The sequence below is a fragment of the Topomyia yanbarensis genome, chromosome 1 (genome assembly GCF_030247195.1).
Source record: "Topomyia yanbarensis strain Yona2022 chromosome 1, ASM3024719v1, whole genome shotgun sequence".
NCBI lineage: Eukaryota > Metazoa > Arthropoda > Insecta > Diptera > Culicidae > Topomyia > Topomyia yanbarensis.
In genome coordinates, this window is record NC_080670.1 from 96,729,452 (window position 1) to 96,749,886 (window position 20,435).

The 20,435-nt window shown below is 39.1% G+C and overlaps 1 protein-coding gene across 3 annotated transcripts in view; it reads right to left on the reverse strand.

Moving 5' to 3' along the window:
- Positions 1 to 20,435, reverse strand: part of LOC131678827 (homeobox protein homothorax-like) — an 885,299-nt gene that overhangs the window by 68,679 nt on the left and 796,185 nt on the right. For all 3 annotated transcript variants that reach the window (XM_058960309.1, XM_058959597.1, XM_058960872.1), the window contains one exon: positions 16,061 to 16,119. In XM_058960309.1, the coding sequence (XP_058816292.1) occupies positions 16,061 to 16,119 (59 nt within the window). The remainder of the gene's footprint in view (positions 1 to 16,060; positions 16,120 to 20,435) is intronic.

Below are 20,435 nucleotides of genomic sequence, written 5' to 3' on the forward strand. Positions count from 1 at the left end.
TTTTTTATTCTGATGTTTATTTTCCAAGATATGAATGTTTGAAAGCGTAAAAATGGCGTTTTTGCAGTTTTTTTAAATTATCTGCCGAAATTAACAATATAGATTAACAAATTTGTAGCTCTTACTTTTGCGAATAACTTTACTGAAGACTTCAAATATCTATTTTGAATACTTTAAAAGTTATGGCTTGTTGTTTGTTGATTATTCTTTGTCGGCTATTTATTGTTCAATATAGTAATAATCCATTGAAATAATCCAAACATTATTTCGATAAAACGAATTTTGTATTTCATTTTGCTATCTACAACCGCTAGAAATAATCACCGAACACTTCCAAGTTGTCTGGAAGGAACTTGATAACTTATCAGTGCAAAAATGTTCATTTGTGCGAACCTTCTGACTGCAATTTTTCTAACTTATGACCATCGGATCGATCTGAAACATATCGGAAAATGAAAAGCCATATAAATAACTGCAAGCAACGGCGTAGCCAAGAGAAGGTATCGGGGTTTAACACCATACACCCCCCCCCCCTCCACCCCACCACACCCAAAAAAATATTGGATTGAGGTTGAAAATTTATTGATGCAGACTGATTTAATTCAATATTACAATAACAATTATCTGATCCATAGATTGATAACCTGTTGTTGTAAACATCATGAGGACTTTTGATAAATTATCGGAATGGGGTCCTGATATGTAACTGATCTATTGGTCTTGATTTCACAGTTGTCTAATTGCATCAATATCAAATTCCTGCCTGAAAACATTCCAATAGAAAATTCCAGAGTTCTGTAATCAATCATAATCCTCAGATTTATTTTCAAATTGATCTCGTTTTTATAGAGATGTACTGTAATAAGGGTTTTTATTTAATAGGAAACGAAGTTAAAATTGATTTAATGTCTATGAAACATAGAACTGCTCACCAAAAAAATGCATAACTTTCAACATTTGCTAAAAATGTTTTTGCCTTTCTCATTCACTCTAAAATTCGTAAATCTAATCCCGACCCGGAGGGCCGAGTGTCATATGCCAATCGACTGAGTTCGTCGAGATCGGAAAATGTCTGTGTGTGTATGTGTGTATGTGGAAAAAATGTGACCTCTGTTTCTCAGAGATGGCTGGACCGATTTGCACAAAATTAGTCTCAAATGAAAGGTACAACCTTCTCATCGGCTGCTATTGAATTTTTTTATTGATTGGACTTCCGGTTCCGGAGTTACGAGTTGAAGAGTGCAATGACACAGCAAATTCCCATATAAACTGAAATGAAAAATTTTCTAAATCAAATTTGTAATTTTGCTGCCAAATGACTTTAAAATGCATGAAACATTGAGATGTTTGACAAAAATTGACTTTTTTGGACTTTGGTACGTTTTTGCTTTTCTCATATAGAAAGGTTATGCAATCACTCTAAAAATCGTCAATCATACCGGCCCGGAGGGAGTATGCAGTGAGGGGTTGCTACTTTAAAATTAAAACTAGTTTAAAATTTCTTAACAAGTTGAAAATTTTCGGCAGGACCTGGACCTCCCGGATCTTTCTACATGATCCGCCGCTGGTTTCAAGCGATGTTTCAGTATCACATAGTATCTCAAGATCGTGGCTGTCGATCCGTTGTATGTATGTGCAAATCGTACTGAACATGTAATATTCATTTCCACCATTGTATTGAACATAACCAGTCATGGAATCATAGTCTGGACAAATGAGAAAAGCACAATTGCACCACTAGGTGGATTAAAACAGGTTTTTATTTTGGGAATGCGTCGAGTTGAGACGAAACGTAATATGATTAATAACGAGGATAACACTTTCCGAATGTAGAGAGAAATTTATGAAAAATGACGATTTCCATTCGACTCTAGCAGGTCCTGATCGATTTTGATGAGCATTTGATTTTTGTTGTATGACAAATTATTTGTATAGGTCAAATGTTCAAAAACAGTAATTTAAGGTCAAGATAGCATCATTTTCAAAACCGCCAATTTCGGAGGTTTAGTATCTACAAACGTTAAACAGCGCATCATTTGATAAAATAATTTTGACGGTATATCGTACAAGAAGTATTTATTGTGAATTTTCTCAGGTTAATATACATGGCTACAAAAAAGTGTCAACAAATTCGCTAAAGACACGAACTCTGTTACTATTTTCTGAAAAATTAATTCTGCATAATTTTAAAACTTCAAAATTTAGGTTTCGGAATTATGCCGTTTGGACAGTAAGATCGATTTTCACCAAACCCCCACCAAACCGAGTTTCTGGCTACGCCGCTGACTTCAAGTAAGTAGAAATAAAGTCGTTCTACACTCGTTCACAAGAAACTTCTTCGAATGCTGAATATCTATTATAATACATTGAAACCCCGATTTTATCAGCCAAATATGAACATATGTTTGATGGGCTCTAGCAGACGAACAAGACTGAATTCGAGTAAATCCTTTCTTGTGCATGTTTTCCTTATCATGAAGATGGAAATATGCAAAAATAAAAAGTTCATCATAATCAGAAATAGTTATCAGACTACATCAAGGGACGGGAAGAATATTTTAACAGCTTCAGTTCAGAAGAAAAAAATTGCCCGATTTAGTCAATGTCCCCATTTTGTCAGCCTAAGATACACCATGAGATTGATAAAAATGGGTCTTTATTGTATGTATTATTCGCCGTGTTTCACATTAACAGGTACATTCCATTTTTGGGGATTTTTTATTGCATCGAACTACAACAATTTTTAGGTAGCTTTCAAGGGGTTATTTTATAGATTTCTTCCAAAATTTGGCGAACTTATTCCAATTCGTATACCAATTAATTGGTATACTTAAGGGTTTATATGTTGCAGATAGAGAAAATACTGAAATTTTCAGCTTTTTTCCTATACAATATTACGAAAGCTTATTAAACAATTCTTTTTAAAAAGTTTGTGAAAATTATAAACTATTTGAAATTCTTTAATAGTTTAATTTTTTATTTAACCGCGATTTTTTAATAAATAGTGACTTCACAACGTAGTCTATTTTTCATGGCTTGCGGTGAGCATGATCTCTCGAATTGCTGAACTGAAAATTATGGAATAGAAATTAATTTTTAGTATTCTTTACAGATTTAACTCGCCGCGCAGATAGCTCGGAATTAGACCCGCTGGTGCCCTAAGACGATTTCGCTAGATTTTCAATAGTGCATTAACGCAAGTGACGGAAGGTTATCGAAAAGATTCGTGAAAATGAAAATTCCAGGGAGTGGGCGTAGCGTATTGGTAAATCGATTGCCTTGTACGCAGCGCACCTGGGTTCGAGTCCCGACCCCGCACATAGGGTTAGAAATTTTTCCTAAGAGATTTTTCTAACCCGAAGAGGCGAATGACCTTAAGGTTAAAACCTCTATAATTGAAATAAAAAAAAATTAAAAAAAAAAGAAAATTCCAGTAATGATGATGATTTTTCCAAACGGTTCGTTTTCGAGAGGTTTTTATTTGTTCTTTGGTATTAGGATTAGCGAAAATAATTCAAATCAAGGATACTACTGGGAAGTCACCTTTAGAAAAAGTCGATGTCGAAGTAAAATTTGGAACTATGCACGCATGCACTTCAGAGATAGCGTGATATCGGGAGCTGCGATTTCATTTCAACGCTTTTTTGTGAAAAGGGCGATACTTACAAATGTAAACATAAGGCTTTTTTTTCATATATGCGAAAGAGGGCTTTGAAACGCAACAAATTAACCTAAAAATTTTGATTCTACGATATTGCTTTCTTAAACTACAGCAAAAAATACAACAAGCGAAACTGTATTTTAGTTTGTTTATTTAAAGTGTCGCCCTCCACGCTCCATGCAAACAATCAGTGCGATACTTTTTTGCTAGCAGTTTAGAGGCGAAACTGTTTTTTTTGTATTTTTTAGGATTATCAAGCTGATACCAGCTGTAAACAGTAACAATGAACGCTATTGAAAAAACACGGACGAAATCGGTGGTGTAAAACGGTAGTTATTGTAAAAAACGTAAGGGCGATACTTCAATGCTGATAGGTGGGAAAGAATTCATTCGTTATCGAGCACTCAGTCGAGATAGAAGTCTTTTGTCATCGGTCCGTACACTCTATAGCGACAAATAGTGTTAATCCGCGTTCAAGGTTATTTGCACACTCTACGCCTAGTTGAGGTTTCAGTATTTTTTCCCTTCTTTTGTGTTTCTGTTTCTGTACCGTTAGCCGGTCAGTGAAGTGAAGCAGTGTTCTTCTAGTAAGCCGTCTGGATACCGTTACCTACACAAGCTAAGTATTAGTTTTCGTTTCCCCTTCTTGGTTGTCTTAATAACGTGCACTGGGCAATAGGCCTGTGCAAAAATGACTTCCCCTGACGGCGGTTCGTCTCAAGGTGAGATGGACGTCGAAACAAAATCGGCTCCCCGGCTCAAAATGTATCCGAGCTCGGCCACCGGGCCATTTGTGATCTTCTTTCGGACCAAAGAAAAAAAGTGTTTGAATCTGTTGCAGATTTCTCGCGTTCTGACAGACCGGTATTCGGCCGTGACAGAAATATCGAAAATTCGCCCTGATAAGCTTCGGGTGGTTGTTAACAGTTCAACTCAGGCAAATGATATTGCTGGCTACGAGCCCTTTACGAGGGAGTACAGGGTGTATATTTCAGCTAGCAGGGTTGAAGTCAGTGGGGTCGTTTCCGATTCGAGTCTGAATTGCGAGGACCTGCTAAAATATGGGACTGGCTGTTTCAAAGACCCCATGCTTAAGCCAGTGAAGATACTGGAATGCAAACGTTTGCATTCAGCATCAGTCGCAGCTGACGGGAAGAAAACATACGTCAACTCAGACTCTTATCGGGTGACCTTCGCCGGCTCTGCCCTGCCTAATTACCTCCTCTTTGACAAGGTTCGTCTACCTGTTCGCCTCTTTGTGCCGCGGGTCATGAACTGTACTAATTGCAAACAATTGGGACACACAGCCTCCCATTGTAGCAATAAAGCCCGCTGTGGGAAATGCGGTGGGAATCATGCGGATGATTCCTGTGGTAGAGATGCCGAAAAGTGTCTCTACTGTGGGGGAAACCCACATGATCTCCCTTCATGTCCCGCGTACAAACAGCGCGAGGAAAATCTTAAGCGTTCCCTTCAGGGACGCTCTAAGCGATCTTTTGCAGAAATGCTTAAGATAGCTACGCCACCTGTCTCTACGAACATCTTTACCAGCTTGTCTACTGACGAAGGCGACTGTGATGAACCCCAGGAGGGAACATCTTCTGCTGTGCCTAGAAGTAGTAGAAAAGGAAGAACATTTCCTCTTCCAAGCTTCGTCGTAAAGGCCAGAAGGTGTCTCTTCATGGTCCCCCAAAAATGACTACTCAAGGAAGTACTGTTGTAAAACCGAAGCAATTCGCTCCCGGTCTCAGTAACCTGAGCTCAGAAAAGGAGTTCCCAGCACTTCCAGGAACATCAAAAACCCCAAGTGTTCCCATATCTCAGCCAGAGAAAGAAAACAGTGCTGGCTTAATAAATTTCTCTGACATTGTGGACCGTATTCTTACAGCGTTGAACATTTCTGACCCCCTTAAAAGTATCTTGATAAGCTTTCTCCCCGCAGTAAAAACATTCTTGATGCAGTTCACTGCGAAATGGCCTCTCCTTTCAGCGATTGTATCCTTCGATGGCTAATTCATCGAACGAGGTCAAGGATTTAATCACTGTTCTACAGTGGAATTGCAGAAGCATTATCCCGAAAATCGATTCGTTTAAAATCTTACTAAATAATTTGAAATGCGATGCATTTGCCCTATGCGAGACATGGCTCACTTCAGAAATAACCCTACACTTCCACGATTTTAATATTATTCGCTTGGATCGAGAAGACTCTTACGGAGGAGTACTTTTGGGGATCAAAAAGTGCTATTCTTTCAATCGGATCGACCTCCCCTCGACACCAGGCATTGAAATTGTCGCTTGCCAAACCAGAATTAAAGGCAAAGACCTTTGCATTGCTTCCACCTATATCCCCCCTAGAGCCTCAGTTAGCCACCGACGGCTTTGCGATATAGCGGAACTCCTCCCCGCACCGAGGCTAGTTTTAGGTGACTTGAACTCCCACGGCACGGCATGGGGTTGCCTTCATGACGATAATCGATCTACCCTACTCCATGAGCTTTGCGACAACTTCAATATGACCATTTTGAATACGGGTGAAATGACACGGATTCCTGCCCCACCAGCGCGTCCGAGCGCCTTAGACCTGTCCCTCTGCTCGACATCGCTGCGGTTAGATTGCATGTGGAAGGTAGTCTCTGATCCCCACGGCAGCGACCATCTGCCAATCGTAATTAATATTGCTAACGGTTCAGGGCCACCAAATACAATCAATGTTTCGTATGACCTCACACAAAATATTGATTGGAAGAGCTACGCGTCCGCGATATCCGAAAAAGTAGAATCGACACAAGAGCTTCCTTCGGAGGAAGAGTACGGGTTCCTGGCTGGCTTGATTCTCGATACCGCGATTCAAGCTCAGACTAAACGCGTACCAGACGCGAATTCACGCGGGCGTCCTCCCAATCCATGGTGGGACAAAGAGTGCTCAGACGTGTACGCGGAGAAGGCCGCTGCGTATAAGACCTTCCGGGACGACGGGCTGCCAGCTAGCTACCGACAGTACGCGATGGAGGAAACGCGCATGAAGAGTTTGATAAAAGCCAAAAAACGTAGCTACTGGCGCCGGTTCGTCGACGGACTAACGAGAGAAACATCGATGAGCACTCTTTGGAGTACGGCCCGGCGCTTACGAAACCGAAACAGTACCAATGAGAGCGTGGAATATTCAAACCGTTGGATATTCGATTTTGCCAAGAAGGTTTGTCCGGATTCCGCCCCGGCACAGAAGATCTACCGCGCCGCGTCCCCTCACAATAACGCGAACGAAACACCGTTTTCGATGGTGGAATTCTCACTTGCTCTCTTATCATGTAACAATAAAGCCCCAGGGCCAGACAGAATCAAATTTAACTTGTTAAAGAATCTGCCAGACTCTGCCAAGAGACGCTTGTTGAATTTATTTAATAAGTTTCTTGAGGGTAATATTGTCCCTCATGACTGGAGGCAAGTGAAGGTCATCGCCATTCAAAAACCAAGAAAACCAGCCTCCGACCACAACTCGTATCGACCGATTGCAATGCTGTCCTGTATCCGAAAGTTGTTCGAGAAAATGATCTTGTTTCGCCTCGATAATTGGGTTGAAGCAAATGGCTTACTGTCAGATACACAATTTGGTTTCCGCAAAGGCAAAGGGACGAACGATTGTCTTGCGTTGCTCTCAACAGAAATTCAAATGGCTTATGCTAGCAAAGAGCAGATGGCATCAGTTTTCCTAGATATAAAGGGGGCTTTTGATTCAGTTTCTATCAAAATTATTTCTGACAAGCTGCACCAGCATGGTCTATCACCGACTCTAAACAACTTTTTGCTAAACTTGCTGTCTGAAAAACATATGCATTTTTCGCATGGTGATTTATCGACATCACGAATTAGCTACATGGGTCTTCCCCAGGGCTCATGTCTAAGCCCCCTACTCTATAACTTTTACGTGAATGACATTGACGAATGTCTTGTCAATTCCTGCACGCTAAGGCAGCTTGCAGATGACGGTGTGGTCTCTATTACAGGTCCCAAAGCCGTCGATCTGCAAGGACCATTGCAAGATACCTTGGACAAATTGTCTGCTTGGGCCCTCCAGCTAGGTATCGAGTTCTCCACGGAGAAAACTGAGCTAGTCGTATTTTCAAGGAAGCGTGAACTATTGCTCAGGTTTCAACTTTCAAATATCTCGGGGTCTGGTTCGACTCTAAAGGAACCTGGGGATGTCACATTAGGTATCTGAAACAGAAGTGCCCGCAAAGGATCAACTTTCTCCGTACAATAACCGGAACATGGTGGGGTGCCCACCCAGGAGACCTGATCAGGCTGTACCAAACAACAATATTATCGGTGATGGAGTACGGGAGTTTCTGTTTCCGCTCCGCTGCGAACATAAATATAAAATATAAAACACAATAGTTCTTAAATAGGAAATAAAACCAAGTCTGGAAATATTCACTGTTGATTTTCTTTGAATTGTGTCACTGCTAGTATCGCCCTTTTCAAGAAAAAGCGTTGATTTCTTAGTTCTCAGTCGCGTTGGTAATTTGAGTAAAGTATAAACTTCAAATCGATTAAAAAAAATCGTTTTTTTTGGCTCAGTACAATATATAACCCCTTTAGGAAAATTCAGTTTTCCCACCACAATTTAGATATTTTATTAACAGAGCATTAGCAATAATTCGTTGGTATGTCTATTTTATGGGCCATTTTTTCGCTTTCCCATTGATTTTGTTTGAGATTTCTAGCACTGATGTTGTCCTATGCTGATTTGAGCGATTCTCTGAGTCCTGCCACTATCCCATGTAGTATGTGTTATCAAAAACATCGCGAAGCATCAAGTTCTAAATGTTCTCAAACGATATAATATCCGAAGAGAGTGATAAGAGTTATAAGAAATGTCTCATCACACTGTTAGGTGGACTAAAAGCGTTTTTTATTACAAATTCAGAATATTTCATGCGAAATTCAGACAAATAGTACGTAGTCAAGGAACTGAATAAGTCCGAGGAAATGCTTTTACATGCCATTTTCAACCATTCTGGTTGTAGCAAACCGTTCCACAGTGGCGGATTTCCCTAAAAACCTGGCCAAATGTCGAAAATGGCTTTGATTGACCTGCAAAGGTGCATACCACGGTTTTTTGAGGCGCAGATTACGATTTTAACGTTAGATTTTCAAAATTCAAAATGGCGGATATAAAATGGCCAACAAATATAAGGAAAATCTCACGAATGAAGATTTAATGGCTCCAGTGTATGCCAATAACATTTATAATGTATCGAATTTTAAATAGTGTGTAGTTAAATGATAGAATTTGTTGATTTGCACGCATGTTTGGATATCTAGATAATGTAGCTATTATGAGAATTGATGCCATTAGTCATTTCAAACTATGTATTTTGAAAAATTATGCAACATAGTTAACAACATAGATTTCTCGCGTTCTGACAGACCGGTATTCGGCCGTGACAGAAATATCGAAAATTCGCCCTGATAAGCTTCGGGTGGTTGTTAACAGTTCAACTCAGGCAAATGATATTGCTGGCTACGAGCCCTTTACGAGGGAGTACAGGGTGTATATTTCAGCTAGCAGGGTTGAAGTCAGTGGGGTCGTTTCCGATTCGAGTCTGAATTGCGAGGACCTGCTAAAATATGGGACTGGCTGTTTCAAAGACCCCATGCTTAAGCCAGTGAAGATACTGGAATGCAAACGTTTGCATTCAGCATCAGTCGCAGCTGACGGGAAGAAAACATACGTCAACTCAGACTCTTATCGGGTGACCTTCGCCGGCTCTGCCCTGCCTAATTACCTCCTCTTTGACAAGGTTCGTCTACCTGTTCGCCTCTTTGTGCCGCGGGTCATGAACTGTACTAATTGCAAACAATTGGGACACACAGCCTCCCATTGTAGCAATAAAGCCCGCTGTGGGAAATGCGGTGGGAATCATGCGGATGATTCCTGTGGTAGAGATGCCGAAAAGTGTCTCTACTGTGGGGGAAACCCACATGATCTCCCTTCATGTCCCGCGTACAAACAGCGCGAGGAAAATCTTAAGCGTTCCCTTCAGGGACGCTCTAAGCGATCTTTTGCAGAAATGCTTAAGATAGCTACGCCACCTGTCTCTACGAACATCTTTACCAGCTTGTCTACTGACGAAGGCGACTGTGATGAACCCCAGGAGGGAACATCTTCTGCTGTGCCTAGAAGTAGTAGAAAAGGAAGAACATTTCCTCTTCCAAGCTTCGTCGTAAAGGCCAGAAGGTGTCTCTTCATGGTCCCCCAAAAATGACTACTCAAGGAAGTACTGTTGTAAAACCGAAGCAATTCGCTCCTGGTCTCAGTAACCTGAGCTCAGAAAAGGAGTTCCCAGCACTTCCAGGAACATCAAAAACCCCAAGTGTTCCCATATCTCAGCCAGAGAAAGAAAACAGTGCTGGCTTAATAAATTTCTCTGACATTGTGGACCGTATTCTTACAGCGTTGAACATTTCTGACCCCCTTAAAAGTATCTTGATAAGCTTTCTCCCCGCAGTAAAAACATTCTTGATGCAGTTCACTGCGAAATGGCCTCTCCTTTCAGCGATTGTATCCTTCGATGGCTAATTCATCGAACGAGGTCAAGGATTTAATCACTGTTCTACAGTGGAATTGCAGAAGCATTATCCCGAAAATCGATTCGTTTAAAATCTTACTAAATAATTTGAAATGCGATGCATTTGCCCTATGCGAGACATGGCTCACTTCAGAAATAACCCTACACTTCCACGATTTTAATATTATTCGCTTGGATCGAGAAGACTCTTACGGAGGAGTACTTTTGGGGATCAAAAAGTGCTATTCTTTCAATCGGATCGACCTCCCCTCGACACCAGGCATTGAAATTGTCGCTTGCCAAACCAGAATTAAAGGCAAAGACCTTTGCATTGCTTCCACCTATATCCCCCCTAGAGCCTCAGTTAGCCACCGACGGCTTTGCGATATAGCGGAACTCCTCCCCGCACCGAGGCTAGTTTTAGGTGACTTGAACTCCCACGGCACGGCATGGGGTTGCCTTCATGACGATAATCGATCTACCCTACTCCATGAGCTTTGCGACAACTTCAATATGACCATTTTGAATACGGGTGAAATGACACGGATTCCTGCCCCTCCAGCGCGTCCGAGCGCCTTAGACCTGTCCCTCTGCTCGACATCGCTGCGGTTAGGTTGCATGTGGAAGGTAGTCTCTGATCCCCACGGCAGCGACCATCTGCCAATCGTAATTAATATTGCTAACAGTTCAGGGCCACCAAATACAATCAATGTTTCGTATGACCTCACACGAAATATTGATTGGAAGAGCTACGCGTCCGCGATATCCGAAAAAGTAGAATCGACACAAGAGCTTCCTTCGGAGGAAGAGTACGGGTTCCTGGCTGGCTTGATTCTCGATACCGCGATTCAAGCTCAGACTAAACGCGTACCAGACGCGAATTCACGCGGGCGTCCTCCCAATCCATGGTGGGACAAAGAGTGCTCAGACGTGTACGCGGAGAAGGCCGCTGCGTATAAGACCTTCCGGGACGACGGGCTGCCAGCTAGCTACCGACAGTACGCGATGGAGGAAACGCGCATGAAGAGTTTGATAAAAGCCAAAAAACGTAGCTACTGGCGCCGGTTCGTCGACGGACTAACGAGAGAAACATCGATGAGCACTCTTTGGAGTACGGCCCGGCGCTTACGAAACCGAAACAGTACCAATGAGAGCGTGGAATATTCAAACCGTTGGATATTCGATTTTGCCAAGAAGGTTTGTCCGGATTCCGCCCCGGCACAGAAGATCTACCGCGCCGCGTCCCCTCACAATAACGCGAACGAAACACCGTTTTCGATGGTGGAGTTCTCACTTGCTCTCTTCTCATGTAACAATAAAGCCCCAGGGCCAGACAGAATCAAATTTAACTTGTTAAAGAATCTGCCAGACTCTGCCAAGAGACGCTTGTTGAATTTATTTAATAAGTTTCTTGAGGGTAATATTGTCCCTCATGACTGGAGGCAAGTGAAGGTCATCGCCATTCAAAAACCAAGAAAACCAGCCTCCGACCACAACTCGTATCGACCGATTGCAATGCTGTCCTGTATCCGAAAGTTGTTCGAGAAAATGATCTTGTTTCGCCTCGATAATTGGGTTGAAGCAAATGGCTTACTGTCAGATACACAATTTGGTTTCCGCAAAGGCAAAGGGACGAACGATTGTCTTGCGTTGCTCTCAACAGAAATTCAAATGGCTTATGCTAGCAAAGAGCAGATGGCATCAGTTTTCCTAGATATAAAGGGGGCTTTTGATTCAGTTTCTATCAAAATTCTTTCTGACAAGCTTCACCATCTTGGTCTATCACCGACTCTAAACAACTTTTTGCTAAACTTGCTGTCTGAAAAACATATGCATTTTTCGCATGGTGATTTATCGACATCACGAATTAGCTACATGGGTCTTCCCCAGGGCTCATGTCTAAGCCCCCTACTCTATAACTTTTACGTGAATGACATTGACGAATGTCTTGTCAATTCCTGCACGCTAAGGCAGCTTGCAGATGACGGTGTGGTCTCTATTACAGGTCCCAAAGCCGTCGATCTGCAAGGACCATTGCAAGATACCTTGGACAAATTGTCTGCTTGGGCCCTCCAGCTAGGTATCGAGTTCTCCACGGAGAAAACTGAGCTAGTCGTATTTTCAAGGAAGCGTGAACCAGCGCAACTACAGCTTCAATTAATGGGTCAAACTATTGCTCAGGTTTCAACTTTCAAATATCTCGGGGTCTTGTTCGACTCTAAAGGAACCTGGGGATGTCACATTAGGTATCTGAAACAGAAGTGCCAGCAAAGGATCAACTTTCTCCGTACAATAACCGGAACATGGTGGGGTGCCCACCCAGGAGACCTGATCAGGCTGTACCAAACAACAATATTGTCGGTGATGGAGTACGGGAGTTTCTGTTTCCGCTCCGCTGCGAACATAAATATAAAATATAAAACACAATAGTTCTTAAATAGGAAATAAAACCAAGTCTGGAAATATTCACTGTTGATTTTCTTTGAATTGTGTCACTGCTAGTATCGCCCTTTTCAAGAAAAAGCGTTGATTTCTTAGTTCTCAGTCGCGTTGGTAATTTGAGTAAAGTATAAACTTCAAATCGATTAAAAAAAATCGTTTTTTTTGGCTCAGTACAATATATAACCCCTTTAGGAAAATTCAGTTTTCCCACCACAATTTAGATATTTTATTAACAGAGCATTAGCAATAATTCGTTGGTATGTCTATTTTATGGGCCATTTTTTCGCTTTCCCATTGATTTGGTTTGAGATTTCTAGCACTGATGTTGTCCTATGCTGATTTGAGCGATTCTCTGAGTCCTGCCACTATCCCATGTAGTATGTGTTATCAAAAACATCGCGAAGCATCAAGTTCTAAATGTTCTCGAACGATATAATATCCGAAGAGAGTGATAAGAGTTATAAGAAATGTCTCATCACACTGTTAGGTGGACTAAAAGCGTTTTTTATTACAAATTCAGAATATTTCATGCGAAATTCAGACAAATAGTACGTAGTCAAGGAACTGAATAAGTCCGAGGAAATGCTTTTACATGCCATTTTCAACCATTCTGGTTGTAGCAAACCGTTCCACAGTGGCGGATTTCCCTAAAAACCTGGCCAAATGTCGAAAATGGCTTTGATTGACCTGCAAAGGTGCATACCACGGTTTTTTGAGGCGCAGATTACGATTTTAACGTCAGATTTTCAAAATTCAAAATGGCGGATACAAAATGGCCAACAAATATAAGGAAAATCTCACGAATGAAGATTTAATGGCTCCAGTGTATGCCAATAACATTTATAATGTATCGAATTTTAAATAGTGTGTAGTTAAATGATAGAATTTGTTGATTTGCACGCATGTTTGGATATCTAGATAATGTAGCTATTATGAGAATTGATGCCATTAGTCATTTCAAACTATGTATTTTGAAAAATTATGCAACATAGTTACAAAACTTTTAAAGTCTCTGTACGATTATTGTTCAATTGCTGTCCGATGCATACATTTCTCAAAGAACGAAAAATAGTATTTTTCTAGATTACAGAATATAAGCCGATTCTGCAACGAAATGCATGTAGTGAAAATTGACAAGTTTACATGCAAATTGCAGTACTAAAAAATGAATATAACAAAAATACGAAAACAAGTCAAATTCACTAAGATTCATAGTTTTATACAAATTAAATTTGACTTTGAGGACTTGTCCAAAGTCCATTATTACGATGAAACGTCCATTTAAATTCATGCGTTATACTTGGTCAGAACATGCTAATACTGCTTCCTGGTATAGTTTTGAGCAACCACGTTTTGTTGTCATGCTTGCTGACATGCTACGACTATCAACCTTCTCACAAACAATTTCGCCAAGCTGGAGTGTACGCCAAAGTGAGCTTTTTGGCCAAATCACAGCCGGAGATCCCAGTATTCTTTTGCACTACTCTACACTTTTTCGTTTGTAGTATCCAGTCATATATTCCACCTCTAGATTTGTTTTGCTTTGCATGATCAAAGGTCATAGTCCCTTTAATCATGGTATTCATAGTTCCTTTAATCATGGCATTTATAATTGATTTTGATAGCAACGTTTAATCATGGTATTCATAATCGATTTTTGATATTTTGAACCTTTGGCAATCACTTCTGTTGACCTCATTGGATTTCAATATGAGCGACCAAAATTATTTACGTCTTTTGCGTTCCACTTTTGATAACTTTTGAACATGTTTATGAATCTCCATAAAATTTTCACCACTAAATATACAATCCTTCCTGATCAAAATGCAGTATTGTGTGACTCGCTATGACAACCGGAGGTGCAGCAGTAATTAAAAGTACGAGCCCAAATTTTAAACTAGAAATCTTATAATCCATCTCCGTCTCCACTTAATCAAATATTACTCATAAACGGGCAAATTTGGGCAAGAATTCTATTATGTTCCAAATGGAGAATCGTTCAAGGAACATAAATTACCTTGGAATATAGTGGACAAAAAAAGTATTTCAATAATTTAGCAAAAATGCCTGTTGAAACCGTCTGCTACAAAAGCGTCAAAGTTATTGACATTTTTTATAAACAAACAATATAATATATTTTGACATCAATACATATAAATAATGTACATACCGTCAGCATAACTTTCCATTATTACACATTTGAAACTGACACTTTTATCAAAATCTAGCTACACTTGAATAATACTGATATTTCGGGCGCTCGATAAAAAAATATGAGCCAAACGCGATGATCTAAACTGTTTGGATGTGTCAACACCTCAAATATGGAAATTTTGGAGTGTTTCTATTAAAATAGCATGCGGCAGCCCAATCTGTAGGACAATGTATGTACTAGAACCCAAAGTACCACCATGCAATTTTCGGCTTTTGGCCAGGTTTTTAGGCAAATCCGCCACTGTCCGTTCGTCCAAGTACCCAGTGATTGAACAGTTTATCACTAATATGGGGAATAATTCAGTGATAAATCTTATTTTTGTAGGTTTTCAAGCAATATTAAACATAAAAAGTTATATTTTGAAATTTATTTTTGTGATTCGATAGTACGTACGTTTCGATAGTACGTACACTAAACGAAGCGAAGATGTACGTACTATCGAGGTATACCTGTATTGGTTTTGTGCCCTTTACGCGCAAATGTGATTTAAAATCATTTTCTCCTTAGTGGAGAAAAAAACAGTTTTTTTGGCCAAAAATTTTCTCCACCAAGGAGAAATATAGCATAGTGCAAATTGCATTGGCTTGCTAAGCTAAAACAAGTTTCGGTTTATTAATTCTCATCAGCTTAAATCAGAATTTCTTTTCTTACGGGACATCACCTAGGACTAGGGGTTTGCTCAGAAGCACAAATCGTGTTTTTGTTTTTTGGAGCTGGCATGAATCCGGCGCTAACTTAGTCCGTTAACTAAGTTAGTGTTGGATTCTGATAAGAGGAGCTCGAAATGCCTCTCCAATAACTAAATTAGTTCTAGGAGATTTAATAACCAAAATTATTACATCAAAAGATGTTCTGTTTTACGTTGGAAAGCTTCTTCGAGGTTGTCAAAACTCCAAAGTTGATGCTTTCGAAATTGTGATTTTAACCGTTAGAAGTTTTCGAACATTATTTCCACTTTAAAAGTGCACTTTGTATTTTCCCACTTTGACTCAATTGACATATTATAAACGAAATTATAAAAAGAATCTGTTAGACTAATTTTGTTTCTGAACTTTCAGAAATTTATCAACCTTTCATAATATTTAAACATTTTCGAACAATCAACGATTTTCATTTGAATTTTAACCAATACAACAATTGACCTTATAATTTATCAATTAAATTTACCTGCTCGATTTGATTGATCTATCATTGGTTGTACAATTCTTCGCCGTGCATTGATGAACCTGTGGAAAAATGAAAATAGTTGTATTACAGAAAACAAAAATAGTACACGTATAAGATTTACGAAATTCGGAATTCATTGTTTGATCAAATTTTTGGAGCCTCTCATCAAAGGATAAACGGTTTGTAATTTATGTTGGTATAGCGATTCTATGAAAAATGTTATTTGGTAGCATCGTTGCTCATCGGAAACTATTGAAGCCGAATTTCGTATATTCGAGTGGCGCTTTCCACATTACCTGTCCAAAACATCGTGATTTTTCAAAATGCTTATTTTTGGCTTTTGAGTCGCTGATCCGATTTTCATTAACAGCTTAAACAACAGTTTTTAATTTACTTTAAAATACGACATTATCATGTATAAACAATTTACGTAATAATTAGTCTTTCAGGATTTTCCCGGAGAGGTGCTCAAAAGATTCCTTTTTTGTATATTTTATTATATTTAATTCTAAAAAATGCATAATTTGTTTTTCGGAGTTTCAAAGACACAATTTCATCAAATGAAAAATCATTGCACTACAATATACAGCACATGTGCATGGAAGCAAATAACACGAATGCTAATGCACCAATCGTCTCCGTCAAGTATAAGCTTAGGGTATAAGTTATAAGCCGGGTGTACAGACACTTTATACACAGACTTGCGGCGACAAAAACAGTAAAACTCGCAACCATGGATATTTACTGGTATCCCAGAAGCTCCCATAAGCTTTGCATGGGCTTCCCCCTTTACTTCCCCTCGCAATATCATCATGCTCGTTTGGGTGCACGTTTTGACAGTTCATTTGGCTGCAGTGTTGACACTTTAACACTCTAAAAATAGGATTTTTATTTGCATTACGTTCACATAACTTAAAATTTGATACTGTTCGATACTTTACATATAGTAGAAGTATCTTCAAAGATAGTGCAAAATATTTTTGGAAAATCAAAGATTAGCGTGAGATACAAAGAACTAAAAATTGGCGTAAAGTTGTCTTCAAACTGATGAAATGAGCAATTCGGAGCACTATTCCCCAGCTAAATTAATTCCTGAGCCGATTTGAAATCCTGAACCAAATCCCGAGTAAAATCCCGACTGGGTCGGCACGCAATTCTTCGCAACTCGGTAGGACGGAAAATGAGCCGGAATGCTATCTTGCTCTAGTTAGTATAGAATCGGTCGTGTCATTGGAGCCAGAATACTAACTATAACCAACCAGAATCCCGGTTAATTCCCCGGCTGATCTTTACTGTTAATGCTTTTCTTATGGGATCGATCACATGTTCGAAAAATGTTGTGCCATTTAGTGCAACAATTTAGTTGTAAACAAAACGTACGAAAAATTAAAACTTTGGCAGAACAATTTAAAAAATAAATGCAGCTGCCGTTGCCAAATAGTACACATTAATCTTAGGTACTAAACATTTTTAGATTTTGGATTTTGTCACATCAAAATGCCCGAAAGGCGTGTTACCAATGCACGAGACGTTAGTAGGGTGATTACTGATCATGTATATTAGGGTGACAATAAAACGACCCACGGTGTAGTTATTAGAACAACTTTATGCAAAAAAATTCAGCAACTCTGAAACTTCGGAATATGAAAGGATGGGCTTTCCGCTTTCATTTGAAAGTAAGATCAAAATGATCCGTCGGGGGGTCCAGAGCAATTTTTTTTGAAGTTTTTTTCGTAACAATATTGGTTTTACTACTCTATCTAGTTCATATTTCTGTCCCTAGATGGTGCTTTAGACATTCGAAAAACACTAAATGTGAGAATTTGATAGAAAATTTATTTGTCTACAAGTTTGTTGACAACTAAAAATTGATCTGAAATCACCCGGAAAAGTTGCTTAAGATTTTAACGAAGCTATATCTAAGATAGTTTCACACGAGGCCTAGTGTAACATATTGTGTTATACATTTGGTCTCGTTAGTAGTTAAAATATCAGAAATTTATAACAAGTAACAACGTGAGATAAATTCTTGAAATATTTCTGTTATGTGTTTCTGATCGGGTTACTTCAATACCAAAAAATAATTGGGTTTAGTGACATGAAAATATTTGACGGGATTCATTACAACTTCTTCGTTGACAATTCCTATTGACCTTCTGAAAATTAGGATGTTTGACAGAGGCAGAAAACTATTTGTGCTTTTGGTTCAAGTTTGTAATCTTTCCCGATAGGTTCGAAGGAACTACCATTCATCGGAAGGTATTGCTTGTTTACAAGGGTTTGCTTACATTTATGTTTTCGAAAGGACCATACGTCGCATAATTTAGGTCATGATCGTTTAAGTCATCTATTATAATTCTGTTCAAGACGAAATGTTGGGACACACAGTTTATAATTGAACGCAAATCACAGAAGTAACTGTCCAAATTAGTGGTTAGCGTGAAAGGATTTATTCAAATTTTATCCGCAAAGTATATGGTGGCAGTTGGATTTTACGGCCATTTCCTATCAATTATGTGAGAAATCGTTAATAAATTGATCCTAGATTATGCGAAATATATTACTTTTGAAAACAAAATATGATTTGAATACAAGAAAAACCTTATATAAATACAAATCCACGAATATATCCCAAAAAATTATCTTGATCCAAAAACTCAGTTTTTTGTTCACTGTTTGTCACATTGAGTTAATTTTTAAAAAGATAATCAACGTTTTCAACCAAGCATTGCAATGAAATTCGCGAAATATTGCAATGGTGTTAACAGTTTCATTGAGTTTGTTCAAATATAAAGGTTGAAGTTCAGGACAAGTGAATTTTATATGAAGATGCTAACAAAGTAGGAGGTTCATGCAAGAATAGTTATCAGTCATCTCCGAGAACAATCGAAAAAATGAAAAAGAAGGCATACATCATTGAAAAAGCTGTTTCTGCGGGAGGAATCACTCATTATCTTGGAAAAGAATATTAATATCATACTAGTTTGGTCAACACTTATCTAAGACTTTTCATCCCAAAAATATTAATGGTGCCCTATATCAGGTGGAATCTGGAATTATAATTTTCAGCAAAAAGAGACTTCCCAAGCTCTCAAATTCCGCTGATTGCACTGTTCAACTAAACACAAGTATTTGGCAAATGAAAAAAGTGCGTGTGAATTGACTTACAAACCACTAGGGTTTCTGTGAAACTAGCTTTGAGACTTCGTTAAAATATTAAACAACTTTTCCGGATAATTTCGCATCGGTTTTTAGTTGTTAACAAAGTTGTAGACAATTAAAATATCTATCAGATTCTCACTTTTAGTGTTGTTCGAATGTCTAAAGCACCATCTAGGAACAGAAATATGAACTAGTTCTATTGTAAAATCTATGTTTTCACGAAAAAAAAGTTGCTCTAGACCCCCCGACGGATTATTTTAATGTTGATTTCAAGTGAAAGGGGAAAGCCTATTCTTTCATATCCTGAAGTTTCAGAGATGCTGAATTTTTTTGCATACAGTTTTTAAAAAAAGACACCGTGCGACCATTTTTGAAATCACTAATCTACACCCCCTAGCGTCGTTCCAAATCATGAAAAAATGACACTGTCCAAATTTGAGCAAAATCGGTTAATCCTAACCCCTCCCCCAAAGAACTTAAAATTTGTATGGGATTTTTGGCCAAAATGTATGGGGAACTCGCAGTTCACAAAGTCACGCTAGAGGTTGCTGTAAACTTCCGATCACGGATCTAGGAAGGAGTTAAGCTTTTGAAGATATGCCGAACAAGTTTGTCGAAGACTACAAGACAATCCAACCAACCGTTAAAGAGTTATTAAAGTTTAAAGTTGGATGCTGCTGCTTAGCATTCGCAAAGGGCGCACTTCGCTTCTCTCATGTAAGTGAACCACGCGTGAAGGTGGGACAAAGTTAGGAAAAACTCATATATCTCTGAAACAATGAGAGATAGAAAGTTATGATGTTCCACAAAGTTGTAGAAGAATAAAAGGACTTTTTGGTTTGACTGGAAAGTTTCAGTATTTCGCCGCAAGGTGGCGGTAGTGAGCCAAGCAATTTAAAAGGAATATTCCTATCTGTACAACGGTAAGAGATGGAGCATTTTGATGTTCTACAAAGTTGTAGAGTAGTAAAAAATATTTTCTTTTCTCATTTTAAAAATGCAAAATTCTACCACATGGTGGCGCCAGTGATCAAAATTAATTCAAGGTAATACTCCTATCTATACAATGGTAAGAGATAGTGCCATCTGATGTTCTGCGAAGTTATACAGTATTTCAAATGCTTTCGTGTCTCGTTATTAAAATTGGAATTAGGACGCATATAGGGTAAGGTGGGGCAAATGCGGCCGCTGGGTAAACCCGACCCCCTTCTGT